Source organism: Trachinotus anak, unplaced genomic scaffold, assembly GCF_046630095.1.
Source record: "Trachinotus anak isolate AG129_WGS33_773 ecotype Australia unplaced genomic scaffold, CSIRO_AGI_Tana_v1 ptg000004l, whole genome shotgun sequence".
Classification (NCBI taxonomy): Eukaryota; Metazoa; Chordata; class Actinopteri; order Carangiformes; family Carangidae; genus Trachinotus; species Trachinotus anak.
Genome location: NW_027273855.1, coordinates 6,926,376 through 6,943,128, shown reverse-complemented (window position 1 = coordinate 6,943,128; position 16,753 = coordinate 6,926,376). Strand labels below are relative to the sequence as shown.

At 39.5% G+C, this 16,753-nt stretch overlaps 1 protein-coding gene across 6 annotated transcripts in view; it reads left to right on the top strand.

Moving 5' to 3' along the window:
- LOC139620203 (solute carrier family 41 member 3-like) overlaps positions 1 to 16,753 on the top strand; it is a 54,693-nt gene that overhangs the window by 31,893 nt on the left and 6,047 nt on the right. For all 6 annotated transcript variants that reach the window (XM_071475516.1, XM_071475515.1, XM_071475513.1 and 3 more), the window contains 8 exons: positions 3,684 to 3,791; positions 5,307 to 5,378; positions 5,540 to 5,684; positions 7,350 to 7,496; positions 9,219 to 9,363; positions 10,436 to 10,515; positions 15,023 to 15,157; positions 15,494 to 15,642. In XM_071475516.1, the coding sequence (XP_071331617.1) occupies positions 3,684 to 3,791; positions 5,307 to 5,378; positions 5,540 to 5,684; positions 7,350 to 7,496; positions 9,219 to 9,363; positions 10,436 to 10,515; positions 15,023 to 15,157; positions 15,494 to 15,642 (981 nt within the window). The remainder of the gene's footprint in view (positions 1 to 3,683; positions 3,792 to 5,306; positions 5,379 to 5,539; positions 5,685 to 7,349; positions 7,497 to 9,218; positions 9,364 to 10,435; positions 10,516 to 15,022; positions 15,158 to 15,493; positions 15,643 to 16,753) is intronic.

The window sequence follows — 16,753 nt, the reverse complement described above, 5'->3', positions numbered from 1 at the left end:
TCCTCCTCTCCAAAACAAACAGACTTGGGGAAAAAAAAAGGAGGTTTCACATAAAAAATCTGTGTTTCTCCAACACTGTTTGGAAGAGACAGGGCATCCCAGAGGGGCTGCCGCTAACACTTGCTCAGCTTTTTTTTCTGATAACTAAAGATGCAGATGTCTCATGACTAAAATCCTTCATCTGGTTAAAAAATATGGTTTAAAACGACCAAGAGATACAACATTAATTGTAAAAATGTGGCTTAATTCTGGGTAAAAAGACAATTTTGACTTTCTCCTTCAGGCAACCACAATGCTAATGCATGTGCACAGAGGATATGACACAAGGGACAGGTGACCAAATGAAATGGACTGTTACCTTGATTAAAGTTACACATTTCTCTGGGTTTGAAAAATTGATAGAAATTAGAAATTGATAGACATTTGGGATAATGTAAGTACACAACTAAACAAACTACAAAACATATATGATTGTTAAATTCATTTTTAGACATTTTAATGGAGAAAAGTTACATATTATACCTTTAAGGTTATGGAAATATTGTGGTAATTGCAGAAGCAAATAGCAAAAATAGCAAATAGAACAGAAGCAAATAGTATTTGGGCCAAATTTCCTGCATTTAATTTGGACTTGCTTTGCCCTACCAGTCCACCACCCTGGACTCAACACCCTGATTTTCCACCTCGCTACAGTAAGGCCATATTTCCAGCATTGGCACTGAATGTTGGCGTTTGACCTAAATTGTGAGGTGCAGAATCATCCAATATGGATGTCTTAGCTATGATACTGCAATGAATCACAAATAGGCAAGATTTGCCTATTTGTGATTCCGATTTTTTCCTGAATAAAGTACATTGAAGTTGGAAACAATTTTGATTTGAATCCGAAAGTGTAAGGCAAAGAATAATTAAATTATCAATCTGAGCAAGCGTGTCATGCCACTTTTTTGACCGTGATAGTTTGGTACTATTTGGTACTGTTGGTACCGAAGAAGTTTCGAGGTTTGATAGCTAGCCTTGTGGATGGATGGTGAATGGTTGGATGGATCGGCTTTACATAAAAAGTTAATCATGGTGGCATTGATTAACGAATAGCGTAGACAGAAAGGTGGACATATACATACAGTATGTATATGTGTGCAGACTGTTATAGACGTTTAATGGGTCATTGGAGTATGAAGAATAGATAAACAGTAGATGGAGATTAGATGGCAGAGATTGACTCTACCTGCTGTTTGGGGGACGGGGTCTCAGCTTGCATCATTTCATATCCACAAGTATAAATCAGGGTCAGACACACATTGGCTTCTTATTAAATATTGGATATTCGCCAGTCTCATCTACCTTGTTCATGACTCAGGCAGCTCTCTGACCTCAGGATTTCAAACACATTTTATGTGTGGAGAGAGTGATGAGATAAAAAGTGGCAAATGGGTAATGGAGGGAAGATGGGGCTCAGTTTTTTGCTTCAAAACAGGCAGATAACTGGATGGGTGATAGGATGAATAGATGGATTTATCAATGGATGGATGGAAATTTCGAAGCAGCTACAACCTGTACATTAATTTTAACAGTCCTGCTTCCCCATTTGGCAGTGCTATTTCCTTTTCAACAGATGGATCCTTGTGTAACATGCACCTTTCTGAGCGTTCCAAATCTGATTTAGATGTGGGAGAGAGAGGAGAGCCTTGGGATAAAAGTGGGATAAAACAGTTAATTTAATAAGTGGTTGGAGGATGAAAAAAGGAGGCCAGAGAGCAAGAGAGAAGGGTATAAGAAACCTTGACACCATGGAATCACTAAGAAAAAAAGAATTGGCTCTGCAGTAGAGGGAAATGTCCACACTGTTAGTAATAGTCCTTCCAATATTTCTTACTTTGGTGTGGATATAAAATGTGTACTGCTCTGAAAAGTGCACATGCTGATGCCATAACAATGGTTTCTCCAGTGATGAAGAATTCATATCAGTAATTATATTGACAGTAACACCAAAAATAATGTAAACATTGTTTTTCTTTCTCCTGAGAGATCTTGTGTACCACAGTGTTTTGGCTTCTGGCCCACCACAGCCATGCAGCAGCATTAGTATAAAGGCAGAAGTGGGCCATGTCCCAAGATATTCTCCCAATGACAGACGTCAGCTAGTCCAGAACCTGAGCGTGATGCATATAAATAGATACCCACATGAGTTCACAGATTAAGGCACAAAAAGCACACCTCTACCATCAACTATACCCCCATTTATCCCTCTAGTCTCCCTCCTGGACTTGTTAGGCCCCCTAAACCTCATCACTGCCACAATTCAGGATGACATTATTTGTAAGTGAAATATGGCAATTATGTTTGGTTCCTGTATTCATTTGGAGGTTATAGTCTCCATTACACCACACAGATTTGATGTTTTCATCTGCCACATTTCTTAAATCACGCGTTTGATTAATTAATCTGTTTCCACTTTGTTACATTTTTGTCTTTTTAAAAACTTTATTGCAATATTTCTACAAAAAAAAAACAAAAAAAAAAAAAACACCAGCATTTCCACTCAAGTTTATTTATGCAGCACTGAAAAAGTGCATTGCCACACACTTAATGTAACTTGGTTTCTTCCATATTCATAATATCCATCAGTGCTCTGTCTTAGTGGAAATTTTCTAACCATCAGCTGTAATTTTTGCCATCTAAAAACATCTAGACTTGCCATGGCCCCTGAACTCTTCCATGGCCTCTGTTGAGCTAAGAAGCATATCTAGTTAGCTGTACACCTTGCCTTTTTATTTTACTCCTCTCTAAAGGCAGCTACATTTGCTGCAGAAATAAATCTCTTCAGGTTCATTGAGGACACTTTTGCTGAAAAGACAATGGCTTCTACCGTGTGCACAGGCTGCTGGCCAAACAAGCACAATATTTCGCACACCAGCCGTTAAATAATGCATCATGTCTACTTATATGTAGTAGAGAAGCTCCTGGTCCATGAATGTTGTTAATACAGTTTTACACTATAATATTGACGGTGGTGGTTTTCACGGTGGTTGGTGGTTGTCATTGCTTTTCCTTAATTTCACCCATCTAATTTACAAACTCACTGATAATATTTCTTTTTTTATTATTTGACTCTTTTTCCTTCCTTCTTCCTCTCTCCTCCCTCATTTCTGGCCTGCTCTGTCAGTCCATCCTCTCATCTTTAATTCCCTGCCTACTCGCCTGCCTCTGCTCCACATCACTCTGCTCTTGGCAGTTCCGTTGTGTTTTTTTTAAAATACATGCTTCTATTTAAAGATCTAAACCATCTTGGATCTGCCAACTGGAGTTGTAGTTAGAAAATATGAGGCAGACTCTGAACTGTACGTCTCATAAACCTGGTGAACCTGTGTATTGTGGCGTGGCGTCAGACAAAGCTCAGAGAGGCGGAAACGGGAAAAGTAGGCTACTGGGTTAGTCTAGAATATGTTATGTGCTTACTTAACTGCATCAGGAGGCGAGGAGGTTCAGAAAGTTCATCTGTGGTGGTGGAGATTACACTGATGATTTTTAGAACAGAAATATGTCAGTATTAAGATGGAAGAACTGTAATTCACTTCTAATGTAATTTGTGTAATTCATTTATATTTCTGTTTTATATGTGTTTGTGCAATGCCCTGTAAGTGTCTGTTCAATATTACATTTTTCCCATGTGTGTGTTCCAGCACTGGGAGGTGTTTAAGGTGATAACAGAGGTTTTCATCCTGGTGCCTGCGCTGGTTGGACTCAAAGGAAACCTGGAGATGACTCTGGCTGCTCGCCTATCCACTGCTGTAAGAAGGGCTGGGATTCAATATTTTCATACAGTTTCATATTTTTTCAGAACTGTAACTTTAAACCCACTGTTTTTTTATATTTAGGAGAACTCTATGTCCCTACTACTTACATTTATCTCCCGACATACAATCTATCATGCACAGTTGATTCAGGTATAAAGTCAAACTCAGAGGAATGTATTTTTAAACCTTTTGAAACACATGTTATCACTGAAAACATTGGGAGAATGAGGTTTGTTTATTTTTCAGTCTGTCTGAGCTGCAGCTGCAGTCCACCAAGTAAGCTACTTTAACATTAAGCTGTTAAATGGTCTCTTGAAATGAGACTTGGCAGGATAATATGTAATGCAACATGTTAAATTATTCAGAAGGACATTGAGATCATGTTGTAGTACTTGGTTCTTGGGCAGATGGTGCAGCAGTTAGTCTGTCTGAGTCTAATTTTCAAAGTTTTAATCATCCTCCCTGTAGGTTATAATAACATTTTACTAACCAACTTCAGTTCTGAGACACAGTGACAGTGCTATTGTATACAATCCTGTCCAACAGAGAAAGTCAAACTATCAGTTTAAAACATATCTGGTAACTAAGCTCACATATTACAATGTTATTATTTTGTTTTATTCTCTTTTGTCTGTTTTATTGATTTTATTGTTTTAATTCACATCTTTGTAATTTCTGCTATTCTTCTTGGAAAAATTGACACTGTGTGTCTTTTATTTTACTGTTTTGTTTTATGTACAACACTTTGTAATTCTGTTTTGACAAGTGCTATATAGATTAAGTTATTATATGGGATTTAAAAATAAAAAAAAACTTCACATGTCCAAAAGTCTGAGACCACATTCCCATTCAAGTGAATCTTAAAGTGGTCTCAGACTTTTGGACCCCTCTCTACGCTAGGACAAATACAGTATAAAATCGTTTAAGAGCATCTTAGAAATAAATCACACTTTCTGCCTGTTTAATATTTACAAGGCACAGTAGTAACGTCATTGTATAATGACACAGTTGGTATAATGGGGCATGGTCCCAATACCAGAGCAGTTCTTGACATGTTGTATGTTGTTGTGCAACAAAACATGCCAAGACCAAAGAAAGTAGTGTCATTATATCTAAAGCAATGAAATTTTCTGTGTATTGCAAAAAGACATACTGGCTAAGCCTGGTGATATCCTGACTGTATCCTGTAATGTTTTAGTTTGTACTGCAAAATTACAAAGTGCTTACAGTGTGATGTATTACCATATCCCTCCTACATCCTGTGTTACTGCCTCTTATTCCTTCTACTTGTTCCCTTGTTCCCACTAGTAGGTACCTGGAGTAATTTAATTGGCAGTTACACTATAACCTGAGGGCTGTAATTCAAACCATTAACCAAACCCCAGGTTGTAAGAATTTTTTTTTTGTCTCCTTTTCTACCTGTTTAAAACAATGACCTATAGTGTCCCATACTAACGGGTTTCAATACTTAATCTGGTCAAACCTAAATAATAATCTGTGTGTTTTTAGGCCAACACAGGCCAAATGGACGACCCTGATAAACAATGGACCATGGTGTGCAGCAATCTGGCACTAATACAGGTAACTTCTTACTGTGTACATCCATACAGCTTCCTGTTTTCATCATGGTAAAGTGAACATCTCTGGGTTTTGGAACTGCTGTTTTCTGATTCTGCTGTATGTCACATTCATTGGTGTACCCCCGATGAATGATGTCCTCTGTCTCCTCTCTGTCACTGCAGGTTCAGGCCACAGTGGTGGGCTTCCTCGCAGCGGTGGCAGCCGTGTGTTTAGGGGCAGTTTCCAGAGGAGGTGTTGAACTGGACCAGGCGGCTGTTTTGTGTGCCAGCAGCATCACCACTGCCTTTGTAGCTGCTCTCTCTTTAGGTTTGTGACCTGCGGCGCTTCTGTTGTTTGTCTCAGAACATCTATTGCAATATTTTGCTGTTGCTTGGGCTCAATTTTCACAGCAGAGCTTCAGCTTGTAAAACAGCTTGCACACGAGAAAGTCTGGTTGACCTCTGGCTGTGGCTCAGGAGGTAGAGCTGGTCATTCACTAATGAGAAGATGGGTGGTTCAATCCCCACCTCCACCAGTACACATGTTGAAGTGTCCTTGGGCAAGATACTGAGTCCCAAATGTGCGGTAAAGTGCTTTGATTGATCTCTAAGACCAGAATAAGTGCAGTTCATTGCGATGTTTGTCAAATCAAAATCTTTGATAATGAAAGAACCAAATCCTACTCACTGTTGATCTCTTGTAAATGTATTTATGAAAAAAATACAAAAAAATAAAATAAAAAAAAAACACCAATCAGAGGGTCAGCAGCACCTCCCGGAATTCTGCTCTTTCTGAACCAGGCTGCATTTATGTATGGAGACACAGACACACACGTGTGTGTGTGTGATGAAGGTCTGAGGACCAAAACATTGGAAAAAAAAAAAGTGAGTAAGAATGATCAGCATTTTGCAAGACTCTTGATTTTTACACAAAACTCTTCACAGCATCACAACAATTATCATAAAAGTAACATTATCATCATTATCAGATAATACTATGACACAATAATTTTCACCAAACAGAAAATGCAAATAGCTACAAGGAAGTCAGTATCGTATTTGAAATGATGTAGAATAAGAACGACTTTAATTGTATTCATTTAAAATGCTCTGTTACTGCAACTATAGACAATAAAGTTTAGATTTACAGATATAATACAGTAAATTCTCTGTTCTTCACTGCATCAGTTCTCTTTGTCTCTGCTATTCTGCTGCTAATGTGAGGTGTTTTTATTCTAAGGACTAAGCATTGATTTAGTGTTTTGCGCTTTTTCAGCTGTAAAAAGAGTAGGGCTGAACAATGTGGAAAATAAAATCATTTTGAGATTATTTTGGCAGATATAGCGATTGCGATATGAGTCACAGTTTCAGTTGGAATGGGGATTTTTGCATTTCCTTGGATTGTAGTGATATATTGTGGACGATTCACTTTGCTAAACTTATTTTTACTGCATTAATATCCATGAACAGATAGATAGATTACAGTAAACACTGTCAAACAGACCCGGCAGGTTCTTAACTGAGCACCTACCCCCAAATCTTCCCTCCCAACGTGTAATTACTGCATTATCTATAATTCATCTTGCCACAAATGCTGTAGTGTTAGTCAGGCTCCATGAGCGAGGGAACTAAACTGCTTCATTTTTTTAACTCATGTTTTGAGTCATGTCTGAGTGAGGAGTAATGTCTCCTGACTCTGGCACTTCAACATGTCTCTATAAATCAATTTACTGACATACAGTACATTTTTAATTTTGCCACATGCGGCTTGTCTGGGTCTTGGTTTTTCTTTTTCAGAGAGCTGTCACTCCTTGAGGCTGCTTGATGTTTTGGAAATTCTCTCTATTGATAAAGAAAAACCAGCCTTAAGCTGAAAGCTTTCATCAGCGTTATGTTGTCTTGTGGCCCTGATGATCGATGACGATTCTCATTCATCTAATTTTCTGTTCTTGTTTCGTCACGCTAACCCATTTCACTCCCCCACTCCCTGTAGGCCTGGTGATGATTGGAGTCATCATCGGCTCCAGGAAGGTGGGAATCAACCCCGACAACGTGGCCACCCCCATTGCTGCCAGTCTGGGAGATTTGATCACCCTGTCCCTGCTGGCCGGGGTTAGCAGCACGCTCTACGAGTACATAGGTGAGTAGATGTGGTAACACTGGATCAGATCTGATTTGTGATTCTGTTTCACACTTGTCTGTGCTGCTGTGGAGTGTCTGCAGTCAGTCAGTCAAGTCCATATTTTGTGCAGTGTCTGAATATGACAGCAGTTTATTGGTTTCCTTCAACTTGACATATGTGGATTAATGATGTTTTCTGTAGCTCTGCTGAGATCAGTGTGATAATGTGACTTTATTACTGATGTTGTGTCAAACAAGAGAAAACATGGTGACCATTACCGATCCTCAGAATGCTGATACCCAGAACACAAGATGGCAGCAAAACTCAGATTTATTTTCCCAGACATCTCATTATGTGTGTCTGTGTGTTTGTGCTTTAGTGTAGTGCTATAAATATGTGTGTTCATACTGTTTCTTCTGGATTCACAGTCCCTCTCTTTGTTCCAAGCCTCTTAGTGTATGTGGCTTGGTGTGTTTGCCTGTTTGTGAAAGCGTTTCCATACACATGACTGTGTGTGCTTTTACCTGGCATATAGATTCATGAGTAGAAATTCCTACAATAGATTCTGCCTCAGTGCAGCTTTCAATGAAGAATTTGTTTCGTATGTAGTCCAATACAACAGCCCTGCTATGACATCAGTGTCCATAATGTTGTGGAAATGTGTATTTTAAGTTATGTGATTCTTACTGAGATCACAGTTAAAGGTGGTGTTAATTCAATTCAATTCAATTCAATTTTATTTGTATAGCGCCAAATCATAATATACATTATCTCAAGGGACTTGACAGGGTAAGGTCAAGACCTTACTTTGTTACAGAGAAAAACCCAACAGTTCCCACAAAGAGCAAGCACTTGGCAACGGGGGGAAGGACTACTATAGTGGACTACCTTTTCTCCTCCCTATTTGCACACATGAGGGTTGTGCAGTACGGTGCAACACAATCACCAACTGTTAGCTCAATGCTAACACATACAGTGGCAAGAAAAAAATATGTGATCCTTTTGGACCATCACAATGTGCTGAAGCAAATAAAGCACAAACTGTTTTAATCTTACGTGTCTTTTCACCGTACTTCACCTTTGCGATTTTTGAGATCCCTAGTGCTGCATGTTCTTCCTGAACAATTCAACTGTAGTTTCATCAGTCAACAAAACGTTTTCTCAGTAGTGTTGTGAAGAGTCAAGCTGCTCTTTGCAAACTTCACCTAGCAGCTTCCTCTGTGGTTATCTGCCATGCACCGTGACTTTTGCATGATAGTGATGATGTCAGGTTGTTTGACTGTGAATTGATCAATATCTTAACTCCTTGAGATGACTGTGACCCTTTCAGCTTTATGCAAATCAAGTCTTCTGACATCTCTTTCTTGCAAGTCATGTTTCACATCACGTTTAGGTGATAACTTCTGACTTCAGTTAGCTTTTGTTGATGCCATTAGCTACTTTTCTCACATAGTTTTTCTGGCTTCAATGTTAATATTTTAATGATGGCGTATTAACTTGCATTAGATTGAAATTGTGCTTAATAAAGTGGACACATTGTCAGGTGTTGCCTTTATTGTGTCCTCTCTTTACATCTACCGGAGTGATGTTACTACGTTATGGCTGAGGAAATCACATTGTACTTAATGGCTTATCTGAAAATCGAATACATGCAATCCCTCTTTGATGACCACAGGTAAGATATTGCTCAGTAGTGTATTTCCACACCACCTCATGTTCATACCTGTTTCTGTTCCACAGATATATGGTACCTGTCCCCCCTGGTGTGTCTGGTCTTCCTGGCTCTGATCCCACTGTGGGTGGTGGTGGCTCGACAGAGTCCTCAGATCAGAGAGGTTCTGCGCTCAGGGTGGCAGCCTGTCATCGTAGCTATGTCCATTAGCAGGTATGTTTGTTAATTTTATTTAATCAATTGTTGATTATCGCATTAATTTATCTGGTGGAAATGTACACTGATGCTTGAAGTTCAAGATTTATAATGAAGCTGAGTCAAAATAAAAACTTGACTTGAATAAAATATAAGCACAAAATGAGAAGTTTGACGTTTGATTTCTATACAACTGGGTACTGTGAAACATTATGCTGCAGGAAAAAGTCATTTTGTACAAATCAATCAATTCTTTTTCCAGAAGTATATAATTACAAACTGCAGAGTTCTCATATGGTAGAAAAAAAGACAGATTTAAGCAGGAGAAATAATAAACTGTGTGAACTGACTGCTAATGTCAGTGCAGGTTTCTGTGGTATGCACCTGGCATTCAGAATGAAAGCAGGAAATAGTTAGTTATAATAATAACTACAGTATAATTATGATTCCCCTGTTTTTAAGTAATGCAATGCAGCATTCAATTGCCGTACCAGCCAAGTGAAAACACAGACTAATAACTGGTGTCAGAAAAACTATAAAAATACTACAGTATCCCAAAAACTGCACTGACAAAAAGGCAGAGCATGTTAGCCATTGTATATTTCCTCTTTGATTGTTGAAAGTTATATATCAAAATATTACCTGGCCTGTATCACATATAAATTATGCATTAACAATCAAACACTACTTGCATAGATCATGTGGACTTGCTGAACAGACAGCACAGGCCACATGATCTAGTGTTTTATTCTGTAGACACTAATTATTCATCTTTGCTTATATCCACTAGGTATAAATAATAAATGACATCACCTTAACACCATCTAACCCCCCCACCAGTTTTATTCTGAAGGTCAGAGGTTTTTTTCAATCCCATGAGTGCAACCTGACTGTATGTCTGTGCAGATTACAGATCTAAGAAATCCAAGAAGTAAGATGTTCAATGAGTAAAACACAAGTCCTTCCTCTGAAGTGATAATTAAACAGCTGAAGCAGGATAAACTTTTACCCGAAAGGTTTCTTCAGGTCTGGCATCAGACTGGGAAACCCAGGTAGTAACTGTGTCTGATTGCCTCTGTGTGATTTCCAGTTTTGGAGGACTCATACTGGACAAGACAGTGAGTGATCCCAACTTTGAGGGCATGGCTGTCTTTACACCCGTCATTAACGGTAAGCTGATTGGTCATTAACACTAAATGAAGCCACACGGAGTAATCAAACTGAGAGTTAAATTTGTATTGTAGCCATTTCATGGATGTAGTCCAGAGTGACAGTTAAATACACTTGCATCAGTACGATTTAAGGAGCAGTGTTTGACAGTTCAGGCACATAAGGGTTGCTCCTACAAAAGCCAAGCAGAATGTTAAAGATTCAGCAGTGAGCACAGTAACCCTCCGGTGCTTTCAAACAAACACACTCACTCATCTATGGAAGGTTTTACAATGAACATGGCGAGAGATGCCATCACAACTGTATTGATATTGTATTATATTGATCTAAAAGCAGGAATGAATGAGGTTAGGGTGGTGGAGGTACAGGCAGTAGCACAGAGGTGTGAATCAGCGGGTTTAAGGTTAAATCAAAGCAAACTAAATATACATGAACTAACAATATTCTTTTCAGTCAGACACATTTGATCAAATAGCGAAACATTTTTCTGCCTCAAAAGTTATACAGTCACATCTGGAGGAATAGATTGCTCTTTGGGAGCTTCTTGTATGAATCTGAGCAACAAACCACACACTGAGTTGAAAACACAGAAGAGCAGAATAGTAATGGATCTCTTTTTTAGTTGAGTGCCTGACTAATGCCCAGCAACATTGATCTATTTCCCTCCTTCCAGGGAGCATCAGGCAGCTGATCATCTGTTGATCATCATTATCTTTTTTCACTTTCCTCACTCACAAATTCTGTTGCATGGTTTTGAATTTGTATGTAGCTTTTGGTAGGTGAGTAAAAGGATGCCTCACATGACATTGGAAGAGTGCTGCGAAGCATTGCTTTCTTTTACCAGTCGTATAATCAGAAAATTGAACACAGAAGATGTACAGTTATATAACAAAAAGGTTAATGTATATTTGGCTATTTCTTTAATTGAAAAATCTACTTTCCAGCGAGTTCCTCTGAAGTCTTAGAGTGTATAAGAGAGTGTCTTCGAGGTTGAATATCAATACCGTAAAAACACTCTTCCTAAATAAATTACAGAAAATAGAAAAAAATATGATTTAAACAGGAGCTATCTGATCAAAAATAAGTGAACAAGTGATATTTGGGTCCAACTCTCTGTGCTTGACAGTTTTTGATTCTCTGTACTACAAACACATTTGCATCAGTACCTGTCCCTCTCTATTTTCAACAATCTCTTGAAAACTCATCTCATGCAAAAACACCCCCTCCCCGAAAACATGTTTTGTTTAAACATGTCTATCTATGCACTTCCTTATACATTCTCCTTGTACGTTTTAAATAGATCTGGTACTTAACACTTACACCAAGGGTTCCCACTGCACTGAAGCTTTACTGATGTCCTTCACTTGTAAGTCGCTTTGGACAAAAGCATCTGCTAAATAAGTAAACATGAATGTAAATGCAAAGTATAATAGTAAAATACAGATCCCTAGCAAAAAGGGTAGTGATCAGAACAGTTTAAAACTGAAGTAACGTACACGATGACCATTTTTTTTATTGAGTTAATTTAAATGGCCATGGGGAAATGAACCAAAACCAGTGGCTGTCTGGAAGGTAGGAAAATGTTTGGCTCTAATATTAAAGTATACACAATTTAGAGTCACTGGGCTAAAACATGCAGAGCTGCCAAAACGTCCAGTAAATGAAGCCTTAAAACCACTGGAACATTTTCAGAAGCACCATTTCAGATGCACCAAGGCCAACATGTGGAGCATCAGACTGCTATGATGATTCATTCTGAGGTTACTCTTTTGTAGTCTCATCAAAATGTATGAGTTGTCTTAACAATACAGAAGAACACACCCTTTACAGCTCATAAGCTCAGCCAGATTGATGGACCAGTTATTGAAATCATTTTTGCTAAAATCCTCCAAGCATAGTTTAGCAGCTGTAACTAGGTATAGAAGGTCGGTTAATGAACAAATATCCTTAGCTGCAATTGCATTTCCGTTTAACTAGCTCACTACCTACACTAGCAGCCTAACCCATCATTACCTCCACAGCCAAGGAGAATTTCGTCATATTACTTTACGTGGTTGGGGATAAAAAAATGTAACAATAGCACATCCACTGTCCAGCTTTAAGTATAGGCTAACATTAGCGACATTATCAGAAGCGCAAATACTTGAAATAGTGACATTCACCAAAGCCTTTTCTCTTATAATGTTAAAAGTTACACTTACTTTTTTAAAAATACCAGCTATAAAGTCTAACTTCTGTCTTACTGAACTAATTAGCTGTATGCTGTAATAAAATACATTTCACGTGCAGTTTTAGCCTCAGTCTTTAGCATTACTTTATGAATGTAGATGTGGACATATTGAATAACCCTTTTTCAGGATACTTGTTTTAAAATTTATCAGCAAGTAATAGTGAAAAGTCAGCCTGCATCCCCGAATGTTTTCTCAAAAGCCCCAGAAACCAATAAAAACCAACAAATAAATAAATAAATAAAATGAATAAAAATTGCGCTCTATTAAACACTTCACCAAAGACAAAATCATATAGACTACAACACATACAGGGCACACACAGTTATCTGCTTTTTCTCTGACTGGAGGATGTCTCGTCGGTGTGGGCTGCGGAGCCATTTGTGTACGCCTTTATGCAGTACCACTCCTGACAGTGAGGGGCAGCACTACGCCAGTGGGCATCAAGCCTTCAGGTCCTACCGTAAAGAAGTGGAACGTTGGTTTTATTCAGTCCGTGAGCAACCTGGTGTGGTTAATAACGAGATGGTGATGAGAACATTTTTCATAAAGAGTCCACCACAGACAGGTGTCGCAGGTCTGGGCTTATCTTGTCAACCTCTAGATCGGCCCCTGAGCTAAAGCCAATATAATCTGCTTGTGACAGTTCTCATTTTGGCCACTAAATTGAGGGTTACCAACTAAAAAATGAGAGGCATACTTTTTTTTTATTACAGGTCCTCAACAGGGTGCAGTTGTAGGGATAGGAAGGGCAGAAGAAATAATCAAGAAGAGAGAAGAAGAAAGGGGAGAGAAAACAGTTTTTTGCTGTGTGTACTGATTTTACAAACTGACACGTGCAATTCTTAACAGTTTAATTTAACTCTCTGGATTTGCATGCAGCTCTCTTCTCCAAATCACAACTAACTGTAGAAACCCGAGAATGATGCTGTTTCAGACTGATGATGAATCCTCTCAGACATAGAAAAGTGGAGGCAAAGGAAGAAGTAGCCTTCAGAGTAAGTGGTTTGGCTATGAGGTGATGCATGCAGGGATCCGCTGAGTGTAGAAGAGAAGTCGATTTAAACCACTAATGGTGCACACCCAGTGCCCTGGCATAGCTGACAGGGCCTCTAATAACCATTGACTCACTGTCACTGTTTCTCATTTTGTCTCTTACCATCTTCCCACTGGTTCTTTATCTCCCTCTTTCCGTCTCCGCAAATTTCTAAATTCGCCAATCTGGTTTGAATTTCCCATTTTCCCTCCCTGGCTCGCATATAAACCACTTTTATGTTTTACTAAAACTTCCCTCAAGTCTTTTCCATCTCACAAAGAACATCTGTGCCATTTTGTGGGGTAAATAACTTGGAAAGGTGTTTGTGAATTAGGCACAGATACCCTTGTCAACACCAAAATTAAAATGGACTTAAACCAGTGGGATCTGGAAACTTTGCTTTGCATTCAGAAGAAACTAGGCTGTGAAGAAGTGAAGCGAAGGCTCAACTCTCACTAGAATGATAGAATCTTATGTCTCTAATGTTTAACCCTAGTTGAAGCCTTTTTGGTTGCTTCGAAGCACGTGACATCTGGGAAAGATTTAAAAAATCTGAACATGACTTATCAAACAGATGAGACATCCCAAAGTCAGTTGGAAACAAGCTAGCACGTAATGATTTTAGCACAACCAGGGTCATGTTTCACTGTCGGAGTCATACAGCTCCATGCGGTTGACTTTCTTTCCATATGTACGCGTTGCTGCTGTTGTGTCTTCTGAAGTATCTGTATCAGGTTTGTTTTCATCTCAGTTACTGCGACTCCACTGGCCGGGTCTTAACTGCGCTTTGGCCTGTGTGGCTTATTAAGATGGACTCTGCTCTATAAACCGTGGCCAGATCACGGCCGAGCCAAGCTTGTGTCATTACTTGGCTTAATTTGTGTGCAGGCGATGTTGAAGGAGATTAAGCGTTACTGATTTTAAAGCTGTGTTTATTGTCCCTTGTTTGGGAGAACTTTCTGTTTCACTTGATAATTATAAGACAAAATCAATATCAGCTTTTCAAATCAATGTGTGGAGAAAACAATAAGTCTTTGTCTGTCATTTGTTTGTGCCGTATTGAACACTCACAACAAATCTTTGTTTTGTTTTTTTGTTTGACTGTTTGATTTTTTGTTTTGTTGTTTTGCAGAAATGAAGTTAGAACGAGTCCACTGAAGTGACATTGTGTCACAGCTACATTGTTACACTCATTAATTTGCGCAGTCAATTTATTCTTTGTTTTTTTCCCTCCTCTGTGTAGGAGTGGGTGGTAACTTGGTGGCCATCCAGGCCAGTAGAATCTCGACCTACCTGCACTTTTGGAGCATCCCGGGGGTGCTGCCCTATAAGATGAGGCAGCACTGGCCCAATCCCTGCATCACCTTCTTCTCCTCAGGTAGCACTGCCAAAATGGACACACACCATAGCATCCATATGCAACAAAATCTGCTATTTAACCACTGTGTACAAAGGATGACTTACATTAGGAGTAATGTATTTGAATTCTCAGATAACGGGCAAATGTATTCATCCACCCTATTAAAATACATGCACACATTCTGATCTGTGTTAGGGTCTTGATCAGTATTTTTATATTAACAATGGATCAAAAGATGAATCAAAATTATCACCTGACTTTTCAGTACCCCTAAGCACTACAGAGCTTTGCAGCACCTTTCAAGTCATTGTTTTGGTCGGGTATTCTACCTGCTCTCCTCTCTGTGTCTCGTAGGGGTGAACTCCAAGTCGGCACGCGTGCTGCTGATGCTGGTTATCCCTGGTCACCTAGTCTTCCTCTACGCCATCTCCCTGCTGCAGGGAGAGGAGGCACCTATCACTATAGCCTTCTCCATCTGCTACCTGTGTGCTGCTCTGCTACAGGTAAGCTGGTGCAGCTCCATGCACGCATGTTTGTGGTGTTCTCATGTCCCCCCTTCACCGCAATAAAACATAAGAAGTGTTAACTACCATTGGCGTTTTCCTGCCACTGGTGGTTAACACTCAATGGTTTCTCATGAACTCAGTGGCCCTCTGTTGGCCCTCAAGTTTCACACAGCCCTCTGATACAAACTGTGGAAACCAGTCGTCAGTCGGTACATTGTGAGCCTGATAAAAATGGCTGCTGCCACCTGTTACCTAGCTGTGAAATGGCCATTGCCAGATGTTGGTGTTTCAGCAGCTCAGTGAGATAGAAGAGTTGTTCCAGGACAGAACCAAAAGTTCACCGCACTCCTGCCACAGTCACCTTCCTGACCTCCTCAACATAACATCATCTCGGCTGCTTAGTGTTTGTAAAAACCTGACACTCATTAAACACACAATGTTTGATAGTATTGTTAGAGTTGTTGCACAGAATTAGATGTTGTGTTCTTTGGTAACAGGTCAATGATTGTTTGGAAATCTCAATACGCTCTTGGAGATGCAAATAAAGCTCAGACTTGCCCGAGTCCAGGAAAATTGACTGAGACCTTGAAGGATCTCACTGCTTGGAAGATTCATAGGAAGCTGCTATTGAGATCACTCGCCTGATGAAATAACACAGAAAACATACACAGGTACAGAGAGAAGAACTCTAATACCCTTTTATACTAAAATTAGCACTTATATGTAGGCTTTCTTAATTTTGTTAAACCTGCTAAAAGAAAGGTGATTGGCTCCTTTCACAAGACCAGCAGAGTTTGCTTTTCTGGTCAGTCTAAGAGTGAGCTGCTCGCTGTCATGCAGTCCAGTTGCATCTCAACTGCAGGTTGGTGCTCCTGTTATTTCGGGCCTGTGCTCAGTCTTGCAGTCCCTAATGCAGGTTACTCTCAGCAAGCCTTCAGATCGGCTACCAGCTAGTAAATTGTAGTCACAGCATTTCTGGTTTACCAGCACCTTCCTGGACAGGTGACAGGTCTGTCTACGGTGTTTGTGCTCTGAAAGATGTCACGACACGGAAGAGAGGCGAAAATGAACACGTTCACCTGGGTTTCATGTTTACGTCACTGCTGGT